We start from the raw sequence: 25,613 nt of genomic DNA, 5'->3' as shown, positions 1-25,613 counted from the left end.
TAAATAAATAGATAAATTTTTTAAAAAATAAAAAAAGACTAGGGCAAGCAAAAGGGTAACTGGCCCTTGTTTTCTGTGTCACTCAAGCCCCACTGTGAACTCATAAATCCTGTGCCTCCTCAGACAAAGGGAGTGTCAGTCATAGTGATTCTTCAGGACATTACCATGGTTACCAAACAGACTCCAGTGCTCCCGCTGGCACATTCCAGAAGAGGACAGGGAGGACCCAAGATGGCCTTCTTCAACTTATATCTATTAGGATATCAAAATTCCTTTCGGAACAAGAAAAGGGACACAACTGAAGAAACATGTAAGGGGAACATAGAATAGAGGGTTAGAAGGGCCACTTCTTAGCCATTTCTTTTCCTACTTTGGGTTAGAGTTTTATCCCCCAAGATTAACAATTATACTAGTTAAAATTATGGAATACGGAAGCTATCCATTCCCTCTCCTGTCATTTAATATCCTCATTAAGACACCAGATTTGTTCAACCGAATAAGTGTATTCTTATTCATTTGCTCATTTAGTCAACATTTATTAAGCACCAACTATGTGTCAGGCTTTATGTTGGTGACTAGCGTTACAAAGATGGATAGGATTAGACCTCTCTCTGCCATAAAGTAGCTGACCATCAGATGAAGATAAGCATGCAAACAAAAAAATTTGCAATATGGTGTATGATTCAATTAAATATGGAATGCTATGGAACCACAAAAGAGGAAGTACTGATGCTACTGGATTTGAAATGAGAATAGGGGGATCCTTTAGAGAAGACCTCACACAGGAAATGCTTCCAGGACTGAGTATTAAAGGATGATTGGAGTTAACCAAGTAGAAGACAAGGGAATACAGCACAGACAAAGGAACAGAGAATTAAGAGAACCTTATTAAGTGAACTCCAAGTCCTTGGGTACAGATAAAGCATAGACAGGGGGTGAGAAGCAGGCCTTGAAAGCTAGGCAGGGGCCAGATAACTGAGTATACAGTTAGCCATGCTAAACCTTTTAACTTTATAGGGAACCACTGAAGGAGTTTTAGTAGGCAGTGAGTATATATCAGACCTGTATTATATCCACAATACCTAGCAGTACCTCACATAATAGAGGTTTGACAAATATATTTGTAGGGTGAGTGAATGAATAAGTGATACTGAGTGACTAAACTAATTCTAAAGGGAGGGTTTACAGGAAATGTGACAAGATTAAGGTCTTAAAAGATGAATTGCCTGAAAGCACAGAAATGAAGGAGAAAGGGTATTCCTGGCAGAATGGAGAACCCATGTGAAGGAAACTAAGCGTGGGCCGGTACTAAAGCAAAAGTTGCGTTGGGGTAAAGGGAGGGGATAACTGGGAAAAAATAAAGTACAACGTTAAGATTGAGAAGGACTGGGGCTTCCCTGGTGGCGCAGTGGTTGGGAGTCTGCCTGCTGATGCAGGGGACACGGGTTCATGACCCGGTCCGGGAGGATTCCACATGCCGCAGAGCGGCTGTGCCCGTGAGCCATGGCCGCTGAGCCTGAGCGTCCGGAGCCTGTGCTCTGCAATGGGAGAGGCCACAACAGTGAGAGGCCCGCGTACCGCAAAAAAAAAAAAAAAAAAAAAAAAAAGATTGAGAAGGACTGATCTTGTACAGGCCTCCATTGGGCACACTGTGTTCTCTTTCTAATTCCATCAGAGAAGCTCTGTTTCACATATTCAGCTCTGTTTCACACATTCCCACTAATGGATGCTAGGAATCCCTTAATAGCCCTACACCAGCCCTCCCCTGCTTGCCCCCACCCAGCTGGGTCCCGGCATTATGCCACGGGGATGCTATTGTCTCCAAATTAGGAGTTCTTCACCCTCTCTCAGAGAAACACACTTGGCCTAGCCCACAAATTTCCCTTCTTCCATTTTGGGTTATTACATACTGCCCTCCTGTTACGAGAGTTGAAAATTTAGCTTTCTTATACTATACTGTGTGCTTCCCCTCTCTCATCCTAGTTTTTCCAGTATAGTTATGTCACAGTTTTAGGTTTGTGGTAAGCAAAATTCTAAGAATGACCCTCAATGAACTTTGCCCTTATATAATCCCCTCCCCTTTGAATGTGGGCAGAACCTCAGAATATGATGGATAACACTCTGGTGATTGTTACTTTACATGGAAAAAAGGAGATTATGTGAGTGGGCCTAATCTGATCACACAAGCCTTTTAAAAGCAGAGTGGTTTTTTCCAGTTAACAGCAAAAGAGGAATTCAGAGATTGGAAGCATGTGCAGGTTTGAAGATGCAGGGGGCCTCCATGCCAATGTGGGTGGCAGTTAGGAGCTGAGAGTGTCCCAGCTGACAGTCAGCAAGACATCAGTCCTATAACCAGAAAAACCTGAATTCTGCCAATAACCTGAATGAACCTGAAAATGGATTCTTCCCTAGAGTCTCCACTTAAGACCCCAGCCCAGCCAACACCTTGATTTCAGCCTTGTGAGACTAAGTAGAGACTACCAGACTTACAGAACTGTGAGATAGTAAGTGGATGTTGTTTTTTTGTTTTTTGGGTTTTTTTTTTTTTACTATTTTTGGCCGCGTTGGGTCTTCGTTGCTGCGCGCGGCCTTTCTCTAGTTGTGGCGAGCGGGGGCTACTCTTTGTTGCGGTGCGCAGGCTTCTCATTGCAGTGGCTTCTCTTGTTGCAGAGCACGGACTCTAGGCATGCGGGCTTCAGTAGCTGTGGCTCGCGGGCTCAGTAGTTGTGGCTCAGTAGTTGTGGCGCACAGGCTTAGCTGCTTCATGGCATATGTGATCTTCCTGGACCAGGGCCCGAACCCACGTCCCCTGCATTGGCAGGCAGATTCTTAACCACTGCGCCACCAGGGAAGCCTGTGGATGTTGTTTTAAGCCACTAAATTTGATGATTTGGGATGTAACAATAGAACATACAAGTTTAAACCTATAGTCTTGTAGTCTTACAAATATGTAAAAATTGTTCACTGCTAAGCCAAATAATGTCACTATAATAACTTTTCCTTTTTTGTTCAATTTTTTGTTCATCCCTAGAGTTAAGAATTGCCACCATTTTTTCACTCGCTTAGCTCTCCAGGTAACTACTGTTACTTTTTTCCACAAATTACTTCAACAGCTCTATTAAATGCCCGATGATATTTTTTCCAATCACTCAAAACACAACAAATAATCTACCAAAACACAACAAATAATCTACCAATTCCTTTTTCCCCAAACTTTCTCTCTCCTACTCCTATACTCTGCCGTCTCCTACTCCTGGCGCGTAGCTCTTGTCCTGAAACTTGCTTTTGCTTCTCTCCAAAGTTTTATTCCCTATTTCCTGGATCCCATGTTTTCTTTCTTGGTTTACTCTCTCCCTTTCCTGGAATATATCCTTGAATAGTTTTCTAAGAATGTGTAAGAGGTATATTTTTGAGTGAAGAATGATTTTATTCTACCCTCACACATTTTTTTAAATGAATTTATTTATTTATTTATTTTTGGCTGCGTCAGGTCTCCGTTGCTGTGCGTGCGCTTTCCCCAGTTGCGGTGTGCGGGCTTCTTATTGCAGTGGCTTCTCTTGTTGCGGATCACGGGCTTCAGGCGCACAGGCTTCCGTAGTTGTGGCATGCGGGCTCTAGAGCGCAGGCTCAGTAGTTGTGGCCACGGGCTTAGTTGCTCCGTGGCATGTGGGATCTTCCTGGACCAGGGCTCAAACCCGTGTCCCCTGCATTGGCAGGAGGATTCATAAGCACCGTGCCACCAGGGAAGCCCTACCCTCACACTTGATTGTCAGTTTTTCCAGATATGGAATTCTAGGTCGAAAATCATTTTCTGAGAATTTTGAAGTTATACCTTTATTGTCCTCTAACTTCCAGTTGGATTCTTTTGTGTATGATGTATTTGTCTCCAGAAGCTTTTGATTTTCTTTTTGTTCCCTAGTGTTCTGAAATTTCATAATGTTGGAATTTGCTGTAGATCTTTTTTCCTTCACTGTGATAGACATTCCCTGAGCTTTTTCAATCTGGAAATTTGTGCACTCTATTTCTGACAAATTTTCCTTTATTATTTCTTCATTAATTTATTCTCTATTTTCTCTCCTCTCTTTTTGGAACTTCCATTTGTCAGCTCTAAAACCTCCTGAACTGGTCCTGTAACTTAATTAATCTTTCTCTATGCTTCCCTTGGGTTTTAAAACATTTACTCTTTGGGAGGTTCCTCACTTTTATCTTCCAACCTTCTGTGTTAATTATCTATTTCTGTGTAACAAATTACCCTAAAACATAGAGGCTTAAAGCAACAAACATTTATTACCTTATAGTTTCTGTGAATCAGGCATCCAGGAGCAGTTTAGCTGGTTGGTTCTGGCTCAGGGTTTCTCTTGTGGTTGCAGACAGGATGTCAGCAGGGGCTGCAGTCATCTCATAGCTGGAGGCCTCAGTTCCTCTCTGGCTATTGACAAGACACCTCAGTTTCTCACCACGTGGGCCTTCCAATAAGCTGCCTGACTGTTCTCACTTGGCAGCTAACTTTCCTCAGAGCAGGTGATCAGAGAGTGAGAGAGAGTGGGAGGAGGAAGGAAGCCGCAATGCCTTTTTATGACAGTCCCAGAAGTGCCTGTGACTTCCACCTTATTCTGTTTGTTAGAAGAGAATTACTAAATCTAGCCCACACTCAAGGGGATGGGTAATATAGAAGTTGTGGACCTACAGGAAAATCACCATAACTTTGTATCATAACATTTTATTTTGGTTACTATATTTTTAATTTCCAAGGGCTGTTTTTGGTCCTCTGGTTTTCCTTTTCCATATCTTCTTTTTTCTTTAGGGATATTATACTTTATTTGAAATTCTCTTCTGTTCTCTGCATTAGCTCTGTTTCCTCTGCGCCCTTTTTCCTATGAGTTTATTTTGATCTCTATCTTCCTCATTGATAACTATTGTCAAATAACTGGTGATCCTTGGCTCTCCATTATAAGTTAAGAGTGAGGAACTAAAAAGCTGACTAGAAGCCTGGAGGGCAGGGGTAGTTATCCACTGTGGGCTTCACTGGGAGCTTTCCTCTGGATCTCTACATTTTCTCCAGGGAAGAACACTATAATTGCTTCTCTGGGGATTGGTTACATGTTTGTCTGCTAGCATACTGGGATCAAGACAGGTGAAGGGGGCACTGAGTCTCACCTTTGAGGATCTCGATTTTCACTTAATATCGTATTTTTAGTCTTGTACCATATACCGTCCCTCACAGTAAATCTTGTGCAGGAGTGCAGTGCCTCCAAGATTCAGTTCCTCCAGAGAAATCTTTCTCTTTTTCCCCAGTTTTACTGAGATATAATTGACGTATAACATTGTGTAAGTTTAAGGTGTACAATATGTTGATTTGATACGCTTAAAATATATTGCAAGATGATAACTACCAAAGTATTAGCTCTAATACCTCCATCACGTCACGTAATTGCCATTTCTTTTTTGTGGTAAGAACATTCAAGGTCTACTCTCTCAGTACCTTTCAAGTATATAATGCAGTATAATTACCTATAATCACCATGCTGTACATCAGATCCCCAGAACTTATTCATCTTATAACTGGAAGTTTATACCCTTTGGCCAACGTCTCATCCCCTCACCCCCCAACCACCATTCTACTCTGTTTCTGAGTTCCGCTTTTTTAGATTGCACGTCTAAGTGAGATCATACAGTATTTGTCTTCTTCTGTCTGACTTATCTTACTTAGCATAATGCCCTCAAGGTTCATCCATGTTGTTGCAAATGACCGGATTTCCGTCTTTCTCATGACTGAATAATATTTCATGGCATATATATATATATATATATATATATACACATATATACATATATATATACATCACATCTTCTTTATCCATTCGTCCACTGACAGACACTTAGGTTTCCATATCTTGGCTATTGTGAGTAATGCTGCAATGAACATGAGAGTGGAAATACCTCTTCAAGATCCTGTTTTCACTTCCTTTGGATATATAGCCAGAAGTGGGATTGCTGGACCGAAAATCTTCTATCTCCCTGTTGGGGCGTGGTGGTTGGCCTGGTTGTGCCACATGCTCTGTAGACAGAGTTTCAGTGACCACCTTCCTGTTCTCGGACCTAGTCTTTACCTCTACCTTCTGTGGTACCTGCTACGTTCTAAGGTTTGAGCCTCCCAAATGAATTAGCTCAATTCTACATGTATCCTTCACTGCAGAAACTTAAGTTAAAACTTTTCCTATTCTGATAAATTTGTTACTACCCCTCTCTCTACTTTCCATTTTTCAAAAGATATTTCCACTGAAATATATCATCTTGCTATTGTATCCTTGCTCTCTCTTTGACCTTGAAGGTTAATGCCATTATTGTTGTTGTTGTTATTTTGATGTGATTTTAGCAAATTTAGGAGGGAAAGGAAACAAACTTTATGGTTAATTAACCATCTTTAACATGTATTTTCATGACATAATTTCAAAATTATAGAGTGCTTCCCTGATGGCGCAGTCGTTGAGAATCCGCCTTTCAATGTGGGGGACAGGGGTTTGGGCCCCGGTCCAGGAAGATCCCACATGCTGCAGAGCAACTAAGCCTGTGTGCCACAACTGCTGAGTCTGCACCCTAGAGCCCACGAGCCACAACTACTGAAGCCCATGAGCCTGAAGCCCGTGATCCGCAACAAGAGAAGCCACTGCAATGAGAAGCCTGCACACCCCAATGAAGAGTAGCCCCTGCTCAAGGCAACTAGACAAACCCCGCGTGCAGCAACGAAGAGCCAACGCAGCCAAAATTAAATAAATAAATAATGTATTTTCATGATATAATTTCAAAATTATAGAGGGCTTTCCTGGTGGTGCAGTGGTTGAGAATCCGCCTGCCACTGCAGGGGACATAGGTTCGAGCCCTGGTCCGGGAAGATCCCACATGCCATGGAGCAACAAAGCCTGTGTACCACAACTACTGAGCCTGTGCTCTAGAGCTTGCCCGCCACAACTGTTGAAGCCCATGCACCTATAGCTCATGCTTTGCAACAAGAGAAGCCACGGCAACTAGAGAAAGACCCAATGCAGCCAAAAATAAATTAATTAATTTTTTTTAATTATAGAAAAGTTGTAAGACTGGTACAAAAGAAATTCCGTATACCCTTTACCCAAATTAGTCAATTGTTAATATTTGGCCATATTTGCTTGCTCTCTCTCTCTCCACATATATATATAATTTATATATTTACATATCTATATATAAACATCTATTTTTTTCTCAGCTAGTTGAGAATAAGCTGCTCATATTATATCCTTTACTCTCAAATATTTCAGTTTGTATTTCCTAAGAATAAGAACATTTTCTTAGATAACAACCCACAGTATAGGTATCAAACTCAGCAATTTTAACACCAATACAATACTATTTAATTATCTATAGTCTATATTCCAATTTTGCCAATCGTCCCATTAATGTCTTTTAGAACAAAATTTTTCCTTCTAGGATACCAGTAAGGATAAGACTGATCATAGAAATAGAAATAATTGGTTAATCAATTATTTGATTGGTTAATTAACCAATTAAATTGATTAATTAATTATTGATAAATCAATCAATCCAATAAGGATTACATTTAGTTGGCAGGTCTCTTTAGTCTCCTTTAATCCGGAACAATTCCTCTGATGCTTTGTTTCATGACATTGACAATTTTAACAGTACAGGCAAGATATCTTATAGCATTTTTCTTAATTTGGGTTTGTCTGATGTTTCTCAAGATTAGATTAGGTTTAAATATTTTTGGCAGGACTAAGCAATATCATGTCTTCAATACATCACATCAGGAGGCTTGTGATGTCATTTTGTCCCATTATTGGTGATGTTAACTTTGACCATTTGATTAAGGTCGTGTTTTCCAGTTTTCTCCACTGTCAAGTTACTATCTTTGTTTTGTAATTAGTAATAATTTCCAGGAAGATACTTTGAAAAAATGTAAATACCCTATTCTTCATCAAACTTTCGCTTACTAGTTTTAGTATATAGTGATGGTTCAATTATTTCTGTGATAGTTGCAAAATGATACTTTTCTAAATCACATCCATTTTAATTCAAAGTGTAATTTTTTGAAGTTTGAGTTTTTCCAAAGCATTCAATTTCATTTTTATACAAACCACTGCTCTTTTTTTTAATATCTCATAAATTTATTTAATGCTTGCTTGTTACATTTTATGTAGAAAGGTTGGGAGTGTTTGCGTTGGGTGCCCCTGGTAAATCTCATGGAGGCACTCACTGCTCTTTTTTTAAAAATCCGTATTCTATTAGTTGAAATAATATATCATTAAATTGCAATATTGCAATTACAGAATAAACCTGGCATAAATTGTATGGGGAGAAGAACCACAGCTGACTCTTGGTGTGCACACAACTCAAGTGGGAGCATAAGTGTGCAGGTATACTCTAGAGTAGCTCTTGGCTGCAACTGGAGTGTTGCAGGCATTTTTTAATATGTGTTTCAGAGGAAATGGAGAACATTAATTAATCTAGCAAGTCTATTCAATGGAGTTTCTTTTATTTAATATTTATTAGTTATTTATTTATTATTTATTTACTTATTTAGGCTGCGCTGGATGTTATTTGCGGCATGCGGGATCTTTAGTTGCAAACATGCAGGATCTTCACTGTGGCATGAGGGATCTTCATTGCGGCATGCAGGCTCTTAGTTGCAGCATGCATGTGGGATCTAGTTCCCCAACCAGGGATTGAACCTGGGTCCCCTGCATTGGGAGCCCAGAATCTTACCCACTGGACCACCAGGGAAGTACCCTCAATGGAGCTTCTTTAGAAGAGCTTCTACTATATATATAATATTGAGCTATTCACACTTAACAGTCTAAAAAATACATCAAGAAACTAGGGCACCTTGGACTTCCCTGGTGGTCCAGTGGTTAACACTCAGCGTTCCCAACGCAGGGGGCACGGGTTTGATCCCTGGTGGGGGAACTAGGATCCCGCATGCTGCACGGTATGGCCAAAAAAACAAAAAGAAACTAGGGTACCTTAAAGGATTACTGATAAAAACATAGATAAGTGTCCTGGACCAAGTTGGAGATTCCTGAATATTTGCCAAATTCAGTATGTGAGTTAGGATGCAGGGGGGGAATAAATGTGAGATCCCTTTCCAGACACATTTTAGATGCTTAGAATTCCTTGTAGTGAAATATCACCCAAATGAAACTAACATAATATTTTATGTAAACTATATATCAATTTTTTTTGAGAAAGAAATATCTCCCAAAGATAATGACATCTGGTAGAAATTGACAAGATATCCTAAAATTCATATGGAAATATATGGGACCCAGAATAACCAAAGCAATCTTGAAGAATAACAATGTTGGAGGACATACTTCCCAATTTCATATCTTCTACAAAGCTGCTATAATCAAGACCGTGTTATGTTGGCGTAAGAATTGCCATATAGATCAGTGAAATAGGATTGAGGGTCCAGAAATAAACCCTTAATTTATGGTCAATTGATTTTCAACAAGAATGCCAAGACAATTCAATGGGAGAGAATAGTCGTTTCAACAAATTGTGTGGCAAAAACTGGATAATCACATGCAAAAGAATGAAATTGGACCCCACCTCACACCATATACAAAAATTTACTCAAAATGGACCATAGACATAAATGTAAGAGCTAAAACTTTAAAACTCTTAGGAGAAAAATCTTCATGATCTTGGGATTAGGCAGTGGTTTCTAAGAAAAGCCAACAAAAGCATAAGTGACAGAAGGAAAGACAGATAAATTGGATTTCATCAAAATTTAAAACTTTTGTGCTTCAAAGTTAACTATCGGGCTTCCCTGGTGGCGCAGTGGTTGAGAGTCCGCCTGCCGATGCAGGGAACACGGGTTCGTGCCCCGCTCTGGGAAGATCCCACATGCCACGGAGCGGCTGGGCCTGTGAGCCATGGCAGCTGAGCCTGTGCGTCCGGAGCCTGTGCTCTGCAACGGGAGAGGCCACAACGGTGAGAGGCCCGCATACCGGGAAAAAAAAAAAAAAAAAAAAATTCACTATCAAGTAAGTGAAAAGAGGATTTTTTGGTAAATGTTTGGATTACAAGGCAGATTTAAAATAAATAAGTATAGGGACTCCCCTTGTGGCACAGGGGTTAAGAATCCTCCTGCCAATGCAGGGGACACGGGTTCAATCTCTGGTCCGGGAAGATCCCACATGCTGCAGAGCAACTAAACCTGTACACCACAACTGCTGAAGCCCGTGCACCCTAGAGCCCGTGCTCCGCAACAAGAGAAGCCAGTGCAATGAGAAGCCCACGCACCTCAACAAACAGTAGCACCCGCTCGCCACAACTAGAGAAAGCCCACACACAGCAACGAAGCCCCAATGCAACCAAAAATAAAATTTAAAAAACAAGAAAACACTTTGTAAATTAATTTGGAAAACTTTCCTCATAGGACATAGCCCCAGAAGCCTAAGAGAAAAGATTGACAATTTTTCCTAAATAAAAGTTATAATTCTGTATCGAAAGACATCATAAAGTTAAAAGGCAAGAAAGAGACTTAAGAGGCGAATTCCCTGGCAGTCCAGGGGTTAGGACTCTGTGCCATCATTGCCAAGGACCCGGGTTTGATCCCTGGTCTGGGAACTAAGATTCCACAAGCCGTGCGGCACGGCCAAAATAAATAAATAAATAAAAGAGAGACTAAGAGAAAATATTTGCTATATACAGGTGTTTGTGTGTGTGTGTATATACACATATATTTACATATATACATATATACACACACCTCTATATAAACACACACATACATACATATATTCATATTTATAATTTATATATATAATTTCAGAATACATAGAAACCTCCCAATTAAGGCACCAATCCAGACTCCCCTTCTCATCCAACATCAGATAATTATTTATTGGGAACTGATTGTGCCAGGCACTGTGTTAGGCACTAGGAATACAACAGTGACTAACACAGACAATAAACAGGTAAATAAACAAACAAGATATTCACAGAATATAACAAGTACTGGGAAGGATATAGGGTGGGAGAGTTGATGCAATGGATCAGAAGTTATAAACTGCTGGCCAGAGGGCCGGACTTAGCCTGCAGAGTGATTGCTTAAAAAATTTGGACCCACATCTAAAAATCAGGAGATTCTATGTAAAATCCACATTTCTGACTTCTGTTAAAAATTAGAACTGGCCACACTGGCCCTAAATTCCCACACGACCACAACTGGCCAGAGCAAAGTAGCAGCTGCCCCTTTAGATGGGACAGGTTTCTTAGTTGTTTTACTCATAAACATTATCTGCCTGACTCTTATAGGCAACTGGGTTTGCAGATCCCATGATGGAGAGTAACTTGGAGAGGCCCACTTTATTTATTTATTTATTATTATTGTTTTTTTTTTGGCCGCGTTGGGTCTTCACTGCTGCACGCGCGCTTTCTCTAGTTGAGGCGAGCAGGGGCTACTCTTCACTGCGGTGCACAGGCTTCTCGCTGTGGTGGCTTCTGTTGTTGCAAAGCATGGGCTCTTAGGCACGCAGGCTTCAGTAGTTGTGGCACACAGGCTCAGTAGTTGTGGCTCGCAGGCTCTAGAGTGCAGGCTCAGCAGTTGTGGTGCATGGGCTTAGTTGCTCCGGGGCGTGTGGGATCTTCCCGGACCAGGGCTCGAACCCGTGTCCCCTGCACTGGCAGGCAGATCCTTAACCACTGTGCCACCAGGGAAGCCTGAGAGGCCCACTTTAGACAGTAATCAAGGAGGTAATGTTTGAGCCACACCGTGAAGAATGAGAATGAGCCAGCCATGTGTAGAGCTGAGGCAAGAGCTTCATCCTTATAAGAGCAAATTTCAAAATCTAGAAGGAATTCAAGGCTAAAACCATAACAAAGCACTTCCAACTCCCACTTTGATCACAGAGTGCTTTCACTGCATCCCGGCCAGAACCCTGTAACTCATCTCCCATTTCTGACAAGCCATTTTTTCTCATTTTTCCTTCTGTGGTTGATTTCTAGTTTTATACTGTTATGGTCAGAAGAGATGCTTGAAATAATTTCTATCCTCTTAAATTTGTTGAGTCTTGTTTTGTGTCCTTTATATAGTCTATCCTAGAGAATGTTCCATGTGACTTGAAAAGAATGTGTATTCTGGGTTTTTTTTGTTTGTTTGTTTTTGTTTTGTTTTGGATGTAGTGTCTTGTAGATATAAATTAAGTCCAACTGTTCTATTGTGTCATTTAGGATCTCTGTTGCATTATTGATTTTCTGTCTAGAAGATCTGTCCGCTGATGTCAGTGAGGTATTAAAGTCTCCTACTATTGTTGTATTCCTGTCAATTTCTCCCTTTATTGTCTGTTAGTATTTGTTTTATGTATTTAGGTGCTCCTATATTGGGTGCATATATGTTAACAAGTGTAATATCCTCTTCTCATAATATACTGATTCCTTTATCATTATATAGTATTCTTCTTTGTCTTTCTCTATGGACTTTGTTTTAAAGTCTATTTTGTCTGGTGTGAGTATTGCTACACCTGCTTTCTTGTCATTTCCATTTTTTTTTTTTTTTTTTTTTTTTTTTTTATGCGTTACGCGGGCCTCTCACTGTTGTGGCCTCTCCCGTTGCGGAGGACAGGCTCCGGACGCGCAGGCCCAGCGGCCATGGCTCACGGGCCCAGCCGCTCCGCGGCATGTGGGATCCTCCCAGACCGGGGCACGAACCCGTGTCCCCCGCATCGGCAGGCGGACTCTCAACCACTGCGCCACCAGGGAAGCCCTTGTCATTTCCATTTGCATGAAATATCTTTTTCCATCCCATCACTTTCAACCTATGTGTGTCTTTTGCCCTCAAGTGGCAGCATATTGTAGGTTCTTGACAAGTCATTTTAATTGTGCACATCCTGAAATATCTGTGCACAAAGACATTCAGGGAACTTGGCTACCCTCTGCCAACTTTGGCTTCAACCATGTTATTCAGACTTCCACCTGAAAATTCCACTCAATAGTAATTATGTTCTATTCATAGTATTTCCTTGAAGCCACTTGAGCTGCCCAGGAGCTGAAGTCTGGGACCACATGGCCAAGCTCCGGGGCACGTAGGCTGACTCTAGAAGCTCAGGATAAGGCTATGAAACTCCAGGGAGTTGGAGTGTGAAGCTCCAGGGAAACCTATGAAGACAAAGGTATGTGTATTTGGCCCTCCTCCTAGGACATCTAGTCTTCCTAGAATGATTAGTGCCAATAACCACAGATCTCAAGTGAGCACTTGGGACTTCCTGAAAATCCTATTATATTTCCCTAGCCACTCTCCCACTCCTCAAGGCAACTCCCCCTCTCTCCTCAAATCTCTAAAATCCCCTCTCAATCCTCACTCTGAGCTAACTTCCTTGCTCCTTATTTAACTAAAAATAGAAGCAATCAAAAGAGACTTTCCATCATCACATCTAACCTTCCACTGCATTTATACCTTCCCTCTGGTACAATGAATGAACTGACTCCGTTTGTGTACTGGATCTCATCCACACTTCCCTCAAAGATTTTGCTCCTGTAATTATCTCCCTCTCCCTCAGTTTTTTCCCTCTTCCCAGATCATTTCCATAAGTATACAAATGTGCTGTAATCATTCCAGTTGGGGAAAAAAAAGAATCCTCTCTTGACCAAATGGTCCCCTCGAGCTATTGTCCCCATTTCTTTCTCCGCCACCTTCTCCCCTTTCCCACTCCTGATTATACCAAAACTCCTGGGAAAAGTAGTTTATACTCAACGACAAGAGAAAAACAACCATGCTGATTGGCCTCACCCTAAATTCCTGATCACTAAACTCAAGTGGGCCTCTATGGCTGCCCAGAAGTCAGACTACATTTCCTTGTTCTACGCATTCTCTCACTCTCCTGAAGGCCACTTCATACCTTCTCTTTCCTCAAACCTCTAACACCTCATCTCCTATCCTCACTCTCACATAATGACTTTCCTTCTATTTCACAGTGAAAACAGAAGCAACTGGAAGATAATTTCCATAACCTCTCACAAAATCATGTCTATCCATCTACCTGCATCTGTGCCTGTATATGTCTTATTATAATGAGTGAATGGTCTACACACTTGTTAAGACCAACCCCTCCACTTGTGCATCAGATCTCATATTGTTGACTATTCAAGGACACTACTCCAATATTCTTCACACTCTATTGCATCAGTTTTTCTATCTCTGGCCATTCCTATCTACGTACATTCATGCGATAATTTCTTCCATCTTAAAGCCCTACATCCTATTTCCCTGCCCACCCCCCATACAGAAAATTTCCTCAAAAGAGTTGTCTGGTCTTTCTGTCTCTAAATATCCTGCCAGTCTCTCTCTTTTTTTTTCTTTTTGCGGTACGCAGGCCTCTCACTGTTGTGGCCTCTCCCGTTGTGGAGCACAGGCTCCGGACGCGCAGGCTCAGCAGCCATGACTCACGGGCCCAACCGCTCCGCGGCATGTGGGATCCTCCCGGACCGGGGCACGAACCCGCGTCCCCTGCATCGGCAGGCGGACTCTCAACCACTGCGCCACCAGGGAAGCCCTGCCAGTCTCTCTTGAACCCATGCCAATCAGGCTCTTGCCCCTACTGCTCCACTGAAACTTCTTATGTGTCTAGTCACCAATGCTCACATCCATGGGGATGTTGCTAAATTAAACGGTAAGCTCTTAGCTCTCATCTTATTTAACGTATCAACAGGAAGGTGCAACAGAGCTCACCTGGTTCTGAATCCTGGTGCTGCTGAGGCTGCTTGAAATAGGCCAGCTGGCAGAGATTCGGGAATGTGGACCACCGTAACAGGGTACTTGGCTCATACCTTCCTATTACTTCAGAACTGGTTTGGGAAAGTATGTATGGAGAAAATACAGCATTCTGTTTGGCTCTTAGAAAACAACATCCATCCACCTTGCTTACCCAAGTCTTTCTAATCCCTATTTCTACATTCATTAATTCAAGGAACACACAGTTCCTGACTGTGCTCACCCTTAGTTCCATGTGATCTTGCAGGACTCTAATTTGTCATTCACACTTGTCTTCAGAATGATTCTCTGGCCCTGCTCTCTTTCTGGCTGATTTCACCTTGTTAATACATTCACTCAAGTGGCTTGACCTTTTTCTGTCCCCCCGTACTAGCACTTCAACCTGTTCTCCATGCTCAAATCAACCGCACTCTTAATTGGCCTTTCAATGAGGGCTTTAACAGCAACCATTAAAATGAACGTATTAACACTTCTCATTCTTAACACATACTATAATATTTTTAAGTCATTCACAATTTTTCTTTGAAGAAAGTTTTTTTTTCCCTTCTAGTAGATGTGAGGGCCCACTCAAGCTTTCCTTATTATAGTCATAATGAAAATTCATAGACATGAGTCAACACAGGTAGCTAAATATTCTGCCAGTCTCTGCCTCCTTCCTTTCTTTTCCTCCTGATAAAGAACCAAAATAGAAAAACCAAGGAGGAAAACTGAGTGTGGAGAGCATACTTTGGTCTATCCTTGACTTCAGAAACTCATTTTTATCAGGTACTCAAAGTTATTCAGCTTCATGGAGCTAACTCGCTAAGCAAATTCAGAGTGCCTGTTTCCTCACTTGTAAATGGAGATAATAATGCCTTCCTTATAGATTTGTTGTGGAGATTCAATTATATAATGTATGTAATACAGCTGTGACCTAGCACAAAAAACTGTACAACAGATGATTGGAAGAAAAGTTATAAACCATAATAAGTAAGTTATTATTTACATATGGAATATATACCTTTCCTCTGACTGGAATATCTTTGTCCTGCTACTCAAAACATACTTGCTAGGATAGGGTACCTGAAAAGCAATACACACACACACACACACACACACACACACACACACACACATATACACACACACATATATACGTACATTTTTTTTTTGGTCGCACAGCTTGTGGGATCTTAGTTCCCCAACCTGGAATTGAACCTGGGCCCTTGGCAGTGAAAGTGATGATCCTAACCACTGGATCGCCAGGGAATTCCCATGGAAAGCAATATTTTTAACCATAAGATTCCTTGAGAAGCAACAAATGCTAGCTGGCTTCAAAGGATAGCTTCAAAGGTTAAGAGTGCTTATGCTTATTCTTGGCTTGAAACAAATGACCTCTCCCTGCCAGACTCTCTAGTGACTGCCCTCCAGCCACAGACACGATGACCTCCAAGCTCCACACATCCAAAGGGCCTCACTCCATCTTCCTCCACTGCTGCCTTTATCATTCCTTCTCCCAGAGGAATTCACTAATGAGCCCTCCAAGTTGCTCTTACTTCCAAATGAATCTCTTCAAAGAAAAAGTAAATCTCACATCTTTGGTAAAAGCCGAGCGTATATCACTTGTATTCTCATTTTCTGGATCGTGTCAAAGGGGTCCCATAGGTGGTTTTCCCCACCCTGATTGGAATGTCCTCTGCTCAGTCTCCTAGCTCTCCTGACCTCTCCCAGCTGCCTGTTTGGTGACCCGCTATTAGGAGACAGCTGGAGATGCCACTTAGACTCCAGCAGAGGGCACTGTAGTTCTGGCTTTTCAAACAGGAGCATGAATGGCACAATTCAGCCAAGAGTGAACTGGCCAAAACCTCTGAGCCCCTCTGCCTTTCTACATGGATAAACATACTGAAGTTACAGAAGTGTATTTTGGAAACACTCATATGTCTCATAGCTGCTATAGACCATCATCCCCATCCACCTGAAACCAGAAGGGAGAAGGTACTCAAGCCACTCACAGCTACAATCTGCCAAAGCCTAGGGAGTGGGCACCTCCAAGGTGGATGACTGTGTCTGTATTTCAGCAGACAGACCACTTTTTCCACAGGGGCTTGGCATTTCCCCACTGGTTTTCCTCGCTGGGACTGATCTAATCCACTGAAGACTGGCCCACCAGGTTCCAGTCCTCTCTGCTCCCTCGATGCTGGCCATAGGAAACGATATTCCACAATTCAGTGAATCTCAGGGAGGCAGGGATCTGCCTCTAGAACAAGGTAATATCATCATGTCTCCCTCCCAACTCAAGGCTTCTCCAAGTTGAGCAGACACCCTTGACAGGGCCCCCATTGAGCTGTACGCAGGGGAGCCCATTAAGAGGCTAGTTCTATCAGTTCATGTTTTTCCTTAGTCCTTGGTCTTTCCTGGAAGGCCTGATGAGATGATTTCAAGAGCCAGTTTAATGCGGTGGTTAAGAGCATGGGCTCTGGAGCCAAACTGCTTGGGTTAAACTCATGTCTCTGCCATATGCTGGTTATGTGACCTTGGGCAAACCACTGAACTTCTCTGGGCCTCCGTTTCTCCATTTACAAAATAAGATAGTAACAGTACCTACCTTTTATAGTTGTGCTGAGCACATTCACTAATTATTAGCCCTTTTTATTGTTGTTATCTCTAGAATATCCGTGTAGTCCATTTTACATCAGCAGTCTGCAACCAGCACTAAGCCTCTCTGTTATCTCTTGCCCCCTCCACCTCCCCTGTGTAACAAGTGCACCACTTTGAGGAAGATATTTTTGGAGGCAAAGGAACTGTCCCCATATGTAAAATGTGCCCTGGGAATTGGTCTGGTTCCCTGGGTTTATGCTCTTGTCCACTTCTTCCCAAAGCACTGACTATTTCCTTATCTCAGGAAAGACAGTAAGCGCAAGATAGCCTTCAAAACATACTTTAGCCAATTTCAATCCATGTTAACGCGCCACTCAACTTTGAGGGATTAATGCCCCACAGCTGATACGACCTCCTAGGGGTCATATTTTACATACAGTACCACAACATTTTCTCTCAAACTGATCTTGTATAAATTTCTAGTCAGGGTGGTATTACTCTGCTTGCAGTGACACCAACTTCAAGACAACTGCAAGTAATGTCTGTTAGATATTATCACCACCATGTACTCAGAATCTGGAACAGACAGGCAAACACCCTAACCTGAAAGTCAGAATCCTGGGAGCCACTGAGGTAGACCCATTCTAAAAATTCTTCAGCCTGAAAACATTGTGGCCAATCAGCCCCAGTTCCAGCTAACAGAGGCGATGGGCAAAGCAGTGGAAAACTAAGATTTTGTGACCATCCCAGTGGCCCTGGGAAGCTTATACTATTGAGAAATCTGCAACATAAATTTGGAAAAGTAGAAGATCCACCCAAGTACTTTTGCACTACCCCATATGTCCTTCATGGTCCATTCAAAGCATTAAATCTGGTCTTATGGCAACTCCTAATTTATGGCCTGGCTCTAGAAGAAAGTGTCAGGGCCCTTCCTTCGTATCTATTTATCACAAAAAAACATATGGGGTATAGTATTAACTGGGTGAGCGAAGAACCTGTGTTATACCGTCTACCAACAAAATGATGGATTCATCTACCTTGCCATGGTGGAGTTATAAAGAGTTCATTGCATCTCTCTACCCAGAACATGCCCTTTCACAAGTAGCTGTGGCATGATTCCCACCTACCCCTCACCACCCTTCACCTCAGGTGGCTTCCAAAACTTGGCAGCTTGCAGAAGCTATGGGTTACCAAAAATATCTTCCAGCTCGCCAAATACTGATCTGAGGAATATGCCAACTGGTGCTTGAGTCAAGAGGAAGGCATCCAAGTGGGTGATACTGTCCAATACACCTCCAAGCACACAGTAACCCATACAGGAAGCTGGAAGACTACTACTTGGAAACTGAGATAATAGAGAGCGTCATCTGGCTGTACCCTAAAGAACAGTCTGAGGCCTCGGGACCCGATAAAGAGCTCCCACTGTCACCTGCACCCAGACCAATAATTACTTGTAGTCCAGGTCCCATTGCCTACTAGGAATATACTCTTGCTCTTCTCCTCAGTCTACACTTACTTGGCCATAGACATTGTGACACCCTCACTTAGCCCAAAGTCAAACGACCCCAAACGACCAAACTCAAATGACACTGCTTCTAGGAAATGGCCCCTCATTGCTATAACCTGTGATGAAGTAAATTCAGCCCCTGGTTCAGTCCAGGCTTCCACCTGCCCAAGCCCTCAACTGTCAAGGGAGGGGATTCAAACAGTGTCCCACTCTGGTAATGTCATTGTCTCAGAGAATGTTAAAGGAGATTTCCACTGGAGTGCAAAAGGGAGTGTGGAGGGACAGATGATGACGAATGCGTGGGGCCAAGCACGATGAAGGGGGGAAGCAGGAGCTGGGGAAGGACTATAAAACAGAGGTGGGGGGGGGGCTTCCCTGGTGGCACAGCGGTTAAGAATCTGCCTGCCAATGCAGGGGACACGGGTTCGAGCCCTGGTCCAGGAACATCCCGCATGCCGCGGGGCAGCTAAGCCCATGTACCACACCTACTGAGCCTGCGCTCTAGAGCCCACAAGCCACAACTACTGAGCCCGTGATCCACAACCACTGAGCCCGTGATCCACAACCACTGAGCCCGCGAGCCACAACTACTGAGCCCGTGAGCCACAACTACTGAAGCCCGCGCACCTACAGCCTCTGCTCCGCAACAAGAGAAGCCACCGCAATGAGAAGCCCGCGCACTGCAACGAAGACCCAACACAGCCAAAAATTAATTAATTAATTAATTAATTAAAAGAGGGGGCATCCCCACCATCCACCAGAGGTGAGTCAGCTATCTTAAGAGTTTCAAGAGAGAATGGCAAATTTTGACCCAGTTCCTGACAAGCCCAGGATTCTGAGATGCAAGCCAAATCTAGCCTATTTAAGCAGAACATGAATTTATTAAAAGAATATTGGTGGGATTACATCAAACTAAAAAGCTTCTGCACAGCAAAGGAAACAATCAGCAAAATGAAAAGGCAGCCTATAGTACGGGGGAAAATACTTGCAAACCATGTATTTGATAAAGGGTTAATATCCAAAATATATACGGAATTCCTATAACTCAACAGCAAAAAAAAAAAAAGAAAATCCAACAAAAAATGGGCAGAGGATCTGAAAAGACATTTCTCCAAAGAAGACACACAAATGGCCAACAGGTATATGAAAAGATGCTCAACATCTAATCATGAGGGAAATGCAAATTAAAACCACAATGTCACCCCACACCTGTTAAAGTGGCTATAATCAAAAAAACCCACAAAAGATAACCAGCATTGGTGAGGAAAAAAGGGAACCCATGTGCACTGTGGTGGGAAAGCAAACGGGTGCAGCCAGTATAGAAAACAGTAAGGTGATTTCTCAAGAAATTAATAGAACTACCATATGATCCAGCAATCCCACTTCTAATACATATCCTGAAAGGAATTGAAATCACGATCTCAAAGAGATATGTGCACTCTCATATCCGTTGCAGCATTATTCACAACAGCCAAGATATGGAAGCAACATAAATGTCCATCAACGCATGAATGGGTTTTTTATTTATTTTTTTAAATTTTATTATTTTTTAAAATATTTATTTATTTGGCTGCACCAGGTCTTAGTTGCGGCACGCAGGGTCTTCGTTGCTATACGCGAGATCTTCGTTGCGGCATGCGGGATCTTTTTTAGTTGTGGCGTGCAGGCTCTTAGTTGCGGTGTGAGGGATCTAGTTCCCTGACCAGGTAATTGAACCCTGGCCCCCTGTATTGGGAGGGCGGAGTCTTAACCACCGGACCATCAGGGAAGTCCCTGAATTTTTTAAACGTGGTATATGCGTACAATGGAATATTATTCGGCCTTAAAAAAAAAAAGGAAATCCTGCCATTTGCAACAACATGGATGAATCTGGAAGACATTATGCTAAGTGAAAATAAGCCAGACACAGGACAAATACTATATGATACCACTTGTATGAGAAATCTAAAATAATCAAACTCATAGAAGCAGAGAATAAAATGGTGGTTGCCAGAGGCTGGGGGGAGGAAGAAACAGGGAGGTAGTAATCAAAGGGTATAAAATTTCAGTTATGCAAGATGAATAAGTCCTAGAGATCTACTATACAGCACAGAGCCTATAGTTAATACTGTGTTATATACTTAAAACTTCGCTAAGAGGTTAGAGCTTATGTTAGATGTTCTTGTCAAAAAGATAATTACAATCAACAAAGAAGGTGGGAGGAGATTTTTGGAGGTGATGTATATGTCTGTGGCATAGATTGTGGTGATGGTTTCACAGGTGTATACTTACCTCCAAACTCACTAAGTTGTATATATTAAATATATACAACTTCTTCTGTCTGTTATACAATGAAGTGGTTTATAAAGAAAGGAATATTGGGAAACACATAAAAATTGTAGAAGGAACAGAGAACAAAGCTTGGCAGAGGGTAACCAGAAACAATGTTCAGAATCTTGCTGCAGACCTGGCTGGGCACAGACACCACTGCGTTTGATGCTGTGGCGGGCACTGCTGGCACCAAGGACACTGGGCCCCGGATACTGCTGCTCGAAACAAGATGCAGCTTCACTGCCCCAACTTCCATCAACAGAAAAAGACTTTACATGGTCCCAGCTTCTTTGCAACCCCAGTCTTTGATTCAAAATCTGAAGAAGATGTGTTGATTGGCCTACCAAAACTCTTTGCCCATGGCCTCGCTACACAAGAGGCTGGGTATCTTGGTCCATTCAGGCTGCTATAACAAAATACTGTAGACTGGGTGGCTTATAAACAACAGAAATTTATTTCTCACATTTCTGGAGGCTGGAAGTCCAGGATCAGGATGCCAGGTGAGGGCCCTCTTCCAGGTTGCACACTTCTTATTGTTTCCTCACATGGCAGAAGGGGCAAGGAAGCTCTCTCAGGTCTCTTTTACAAGGGCACTAATTCCATTCATGAGGGCTCTGCCTTCATGAATCACATCCCAAAGGCCCCACCTCCAAATACCATTACCTTGGGCATTAAGTTTTCATCAAGTGAATTTGGGGGGGATGGGAACATTCAGACCATAGCACTGGGTAAGGAAGGTCTGGTTTTTTTCAGTCACTGTAAGATACAGATGTTGCCTCAGAGGAGATTCCTAAACTCCCATAAGAATGCTAAGTCTACACTACCCTACTCTACACTGCCTTTCCAGCTGCCGGCCCTGTCCCTCTCCACTTTACCCAGCATTAGTCCAGCTCTAAGTCAACAGCAAGCTGAGACCTCTCTAGCACTTCTAATGCACTTGATATCTTGCTGCCCGAAATGCTCTTCCTGATACTACTATGTCCCATGAATCCCTTCTTATCCTCCAACACTTAGCTTAAACATAATTTCCCCTGTTAGACCAACTGAAGCTCTGCAAATATGCCAATCTCAGGAAAGGAATATCCATCCAGACAAGGGGCCTTTTCCACCTACACTAACCCTAAGTATTTGTCAATATCCTGATTCTAGCAGGAGGCCACTCAAAACCAGGAGTCAGGGAGGAGCAAGAGAGTAGTGAGGAAGGTCTGATCACTGTTCTCCCTCCCTCCCCTCTGTCACAGGCATTTTGATTTGACTCCTGAGATCCTGAGAATCGGATGTGAGTGGCTTGGAGAGATCCCTGCCCTGTGCCTGGTTGGCATGGAGACCAGAGACTCAGAAAGTCAAATATCCCGCTTTGCTAAGTACTCAGAGCACGTCTGTTCTCGTTTCAGACCAGAAAGAACCAGAGCCCACTAGGCTTCCCCCTATTATCTCAGAAGATGGGAATCATTCCGTGCACCAGAATAGCCACACAAGGTACCAGGAAGCTGTACGGAAGGTGTTGTTAAAGACATGTAAGTATCTTGGATTTGTCACCTGCTAGGGGCAGAAAAGATGTGTCTGAGTTCCTCCAGAATGGCTGGGATGTGGTGGGGCATTGTTATAGAGCAGGGGATGGGGGCAAAAAGAGCCAAGAAGAGACTGAGAAGAAGAAGGAGAAAGTAGACTTGAATGGTGGGGTAAGCAAGATAAAATAAAAACTGAATCAGACTTGGAAGCAGAAGATCCAGGTGTGAGTACTATTTCTGTCTCTTTTAAGTGTCTCACCTTGGGCAATCACTTATCCTTTTGTAACCTGCTTCCTCGTTTATTTAAAAAAACAAAACAAAAAAACAGAAAATGCCTACTCTACCAATCTTACAGAATTGTTGTGAGGATCAAAGCTTTGGAATTTGAGCTGAGTTTAAACTCCAAACAAGCCGTGTGACCTTGGGGAAATTCCTTCCACCACTTAATCTCTCTGGATCATCTGAAAATCGGAATTATACTGCCGCATTTTCTGTGAAAGTTAGAGAAAATGTACATTTAAAAAAGCACCTAGGACAACCTACTGATACATGCAAATACTGAGGAATCTCCAGGGAATTCTACTATGTAAAGAAAGCCAATCCCAAAAAAGATCCCATACTGCATGATGCCATTTATATAACATTCTTAAAATGACAAAATTATAGAACTGAAGAGCACATTATTGATTACCAAGGGGTGGAGGGAGGAGGATGTGGTTATAAAAGGTCAACGCCAGGATTCTGTGGTGGTAGAACCGTTCTGTATCAATATGTTAATACCCTGGTTGTAATAAAGTGCTATAATTTTACAAGATGTTACCTCGGTGGGGGCTGGGAGGACATGGCTAAAGGGTACACAAGATCTCTGTCTTTCACTTCTTACAACTGTATGTGAATCTATCATTATCTCAAAATTAAAGTTTAATTTAAAAAAACAAATACTTTCAGAAACTAGAAAAGATACGCATGAAGAGGAATATCTGTTATTTCTACTAGCAAAACTTTTTAAAAGCTTTTTATCGATTAATAGGAAAACAATTAAGTGAAAAATATAACATCTACTCAATAGCATATTAGGGATTTAAAAAAAAATAATGATTATAAAGACCATACAGCCAGAATATTAGGCTATAATTTTTTGTTTTAAAAATATACAAATTTTATGGGCTTCCCTGGTGGCGCAGTGGTTGAGAGTCCGCCTGCCGATGCAGGGGACACAGGTGCGTGCCCCAGTCCGGGAAGATCCCACATTCCGCGGAGCGGCTGGGCCCATGAGCCATGGCCACTGAGCCTGCGCATCCGGAGCCTGTGCTCCACAACGGGAGAGGCCACAACAGTGAGAGGCCCACGTACAGCAAAAAAAAAAATTTATATATATATATATAATTTTTATACACTGGTATAGATTTATTCAAATAAATAAAAAGTGAAAATCCAAAAAAAAAGAAAATCTAGGTAAGTCTGGTATTATTTCAAAATTTTAAAAACACTTAATACCTAATACAACATTTAGAACATAACAGGTACTTGATAAATGATATCTATTAGTAATATCCAAACATGAGGTAGTATCACTGCTAAATTTCAGAGAACTACCTGAAATGAGCAAAGAGGGAAAAAAAAAGAACCAGTAGACTCACCTTGCACATTTTCCAAGTGTGCTGGGTGGTTAGAACTCTGTGCTCTCACTGCCGAGGGCCCGGGTTCAATCCCTGGTCGGGGAACTAAGATCCCACAAGCCGTGTAGCACGGTCAAAGAAAGAAAGAAAACAAACCAAGTGGGTTGACCACTTGTTTTTCCACCACCTTAGCACTTGGGGAAAGCTCTCTTGGAGATGGGCTTATAGCAGAAGCAGGAAGAACCAAGACTGATTCCACTGACCATGAAGGGTGCGAGATGCTGGAGAGATGCTGGACTCCAGAAGTGGAACTCAGTGTGGTGACCACATTTCCAGGACTTCTCAGCACCTGGTCAGGCCCAGCTGCTAGGCTGGGCTTGTGATGCCCTGAGGCGCAAAAGGGAGCAGACAACTCTAAGAAATTGGATAACCTGCCCTTCCCCCAACCATTCAGTCCCCAATCAGGTCTTCAGAGTCCCCCTGACTGATGCTCAGAACTTCAGCTTCTGGCGGTCCCACAGTCCAGGAGTGCGCCCGGAGGAAACCATGCCATGGATCCGGAGCCCCCGCCACTGCCTCATCAAAAGCCCAATGACCAGGTTAGGCTGGAAGGGTGAGGGTGGGGAGATCAAGGAAAGTATTACTCCTTCCCCTCACTGAAATCCTTGGGAGACTCTCATTTCTAGTCAGAGTTGGGAAATGGAATAGGAAGTTTTGGTCTTACCAGGGACAACCGGCCCCAGAATCTGGGCAGTGCTGGCATTCAAAGGAACTAAAGATTGGTCTGTGTCTTTGCGTTTTGCCTTACGGATATGACTTCTGAATAGACACAAGTATCTACAGCACTCCTGTGGGAGGCCCGGGGCGTTTCAGCTCCCTTCATTGCCACCTCGCACCCCTCTAACCACCATCCATTGGCAGTAGCCCCACTTCTTCATCACTGCCTCTGCCCATTCTAGGTTTAAGCACCCCCCGCCCCCATCCAGCCTAACCTGGCTGAATCTGAGACCCTACCTCTCTTTTCCAGGTTTATGGATCACTCTATTCTCAATGACAGAAACTTCAGTCTGTATTGAGCAGGATGTGTTTGCAGAAGGACAAGATAAACTCTGGATGGAGGGCAAAGAGGGAAAGAGGGAGGTGTCCTGGTTCCAGTGGCTGCCTAATGGCAGGAGGGGATTGAGAACATGGAATAAACAGATTGGACTAGAAGTCACGCGTGTGCACTGCAAGTGAGGGGGAGGGAAATTATTCCAATACCCAAATTCCTGGGGGATCAGGATTGTGAGAGATTCCTGAAGGAGCCAGAACTTGGTGTTTGGCTT

At 42.6% G+C, this 25,613-nt stretch overlaps 1 protein-coding gene across 1 annotated transcript; it reads left to right on the top strand.

Moving 5' to 3' along the window:
- The first annotated feature begins 208 nt into the window (after positions 1-208).
- Positions 209-25,500, top strand: SPMIP11 (sperm microtubule inner protein 11). Its single transcript, XM_065888264.1, has 4 exons — positions 209-310; positions 22,553-22,675; positions 24,743-24,887; positions 25,316-25,500. The coding sequence occupies exons 1-4, from the start codon at positions 232-234 to the stop codon at positions 25,362-25,364; spliced, it is 396 nt and encodes a 131-aa protein (XP_065744336.1). The 5' UTR covers positions 209-231; the 3' UTR covers positions 25,365-25,500.
- Positions 25,501-25,613: the final 113 nt, after the last annotated feature.

Source organism: Phocoena phocoena, chromosome 11, assembly GCF_963924675.1.
Source record: "Phocoena phocoena chromosome 11, mPhoPho1.1, whole genome shotgun sequence".
Lineage (NCBI taxonomy): Eukaryota > Metazoa > Chordata > Mammalia > Artiodactyla > Phocoenidae > Phocoena > Phocoena phocoena.
Note: the sequence above shows the minus strand (reverse complement) of the source record. Positions and strands in the feature narration are given on the sequence as shown.

Coding starts and splice junctions, on each gene's coding strand:
- SPMIP11 (XM_065888264.1), top strand. CDS start 232: ATGGCCTTCTTCAACTTATATCTATTAGGATATCAAAATTCCTTTCGG. Junction 311..22,552: donor GGACACAACTGAAGAAACAT/GTAAGGGGAACA, acceptor TTCTCGTTTCAG/ACCAGAAAGAACCAGAGCCC. Junction 22,676..24,742: donor GAAGGTGTTGTTAAAGACAT/GTAAGTATCTTG, acceptor CCAACCATTCAG/TCCCCAATCAGGTCTTCAGA.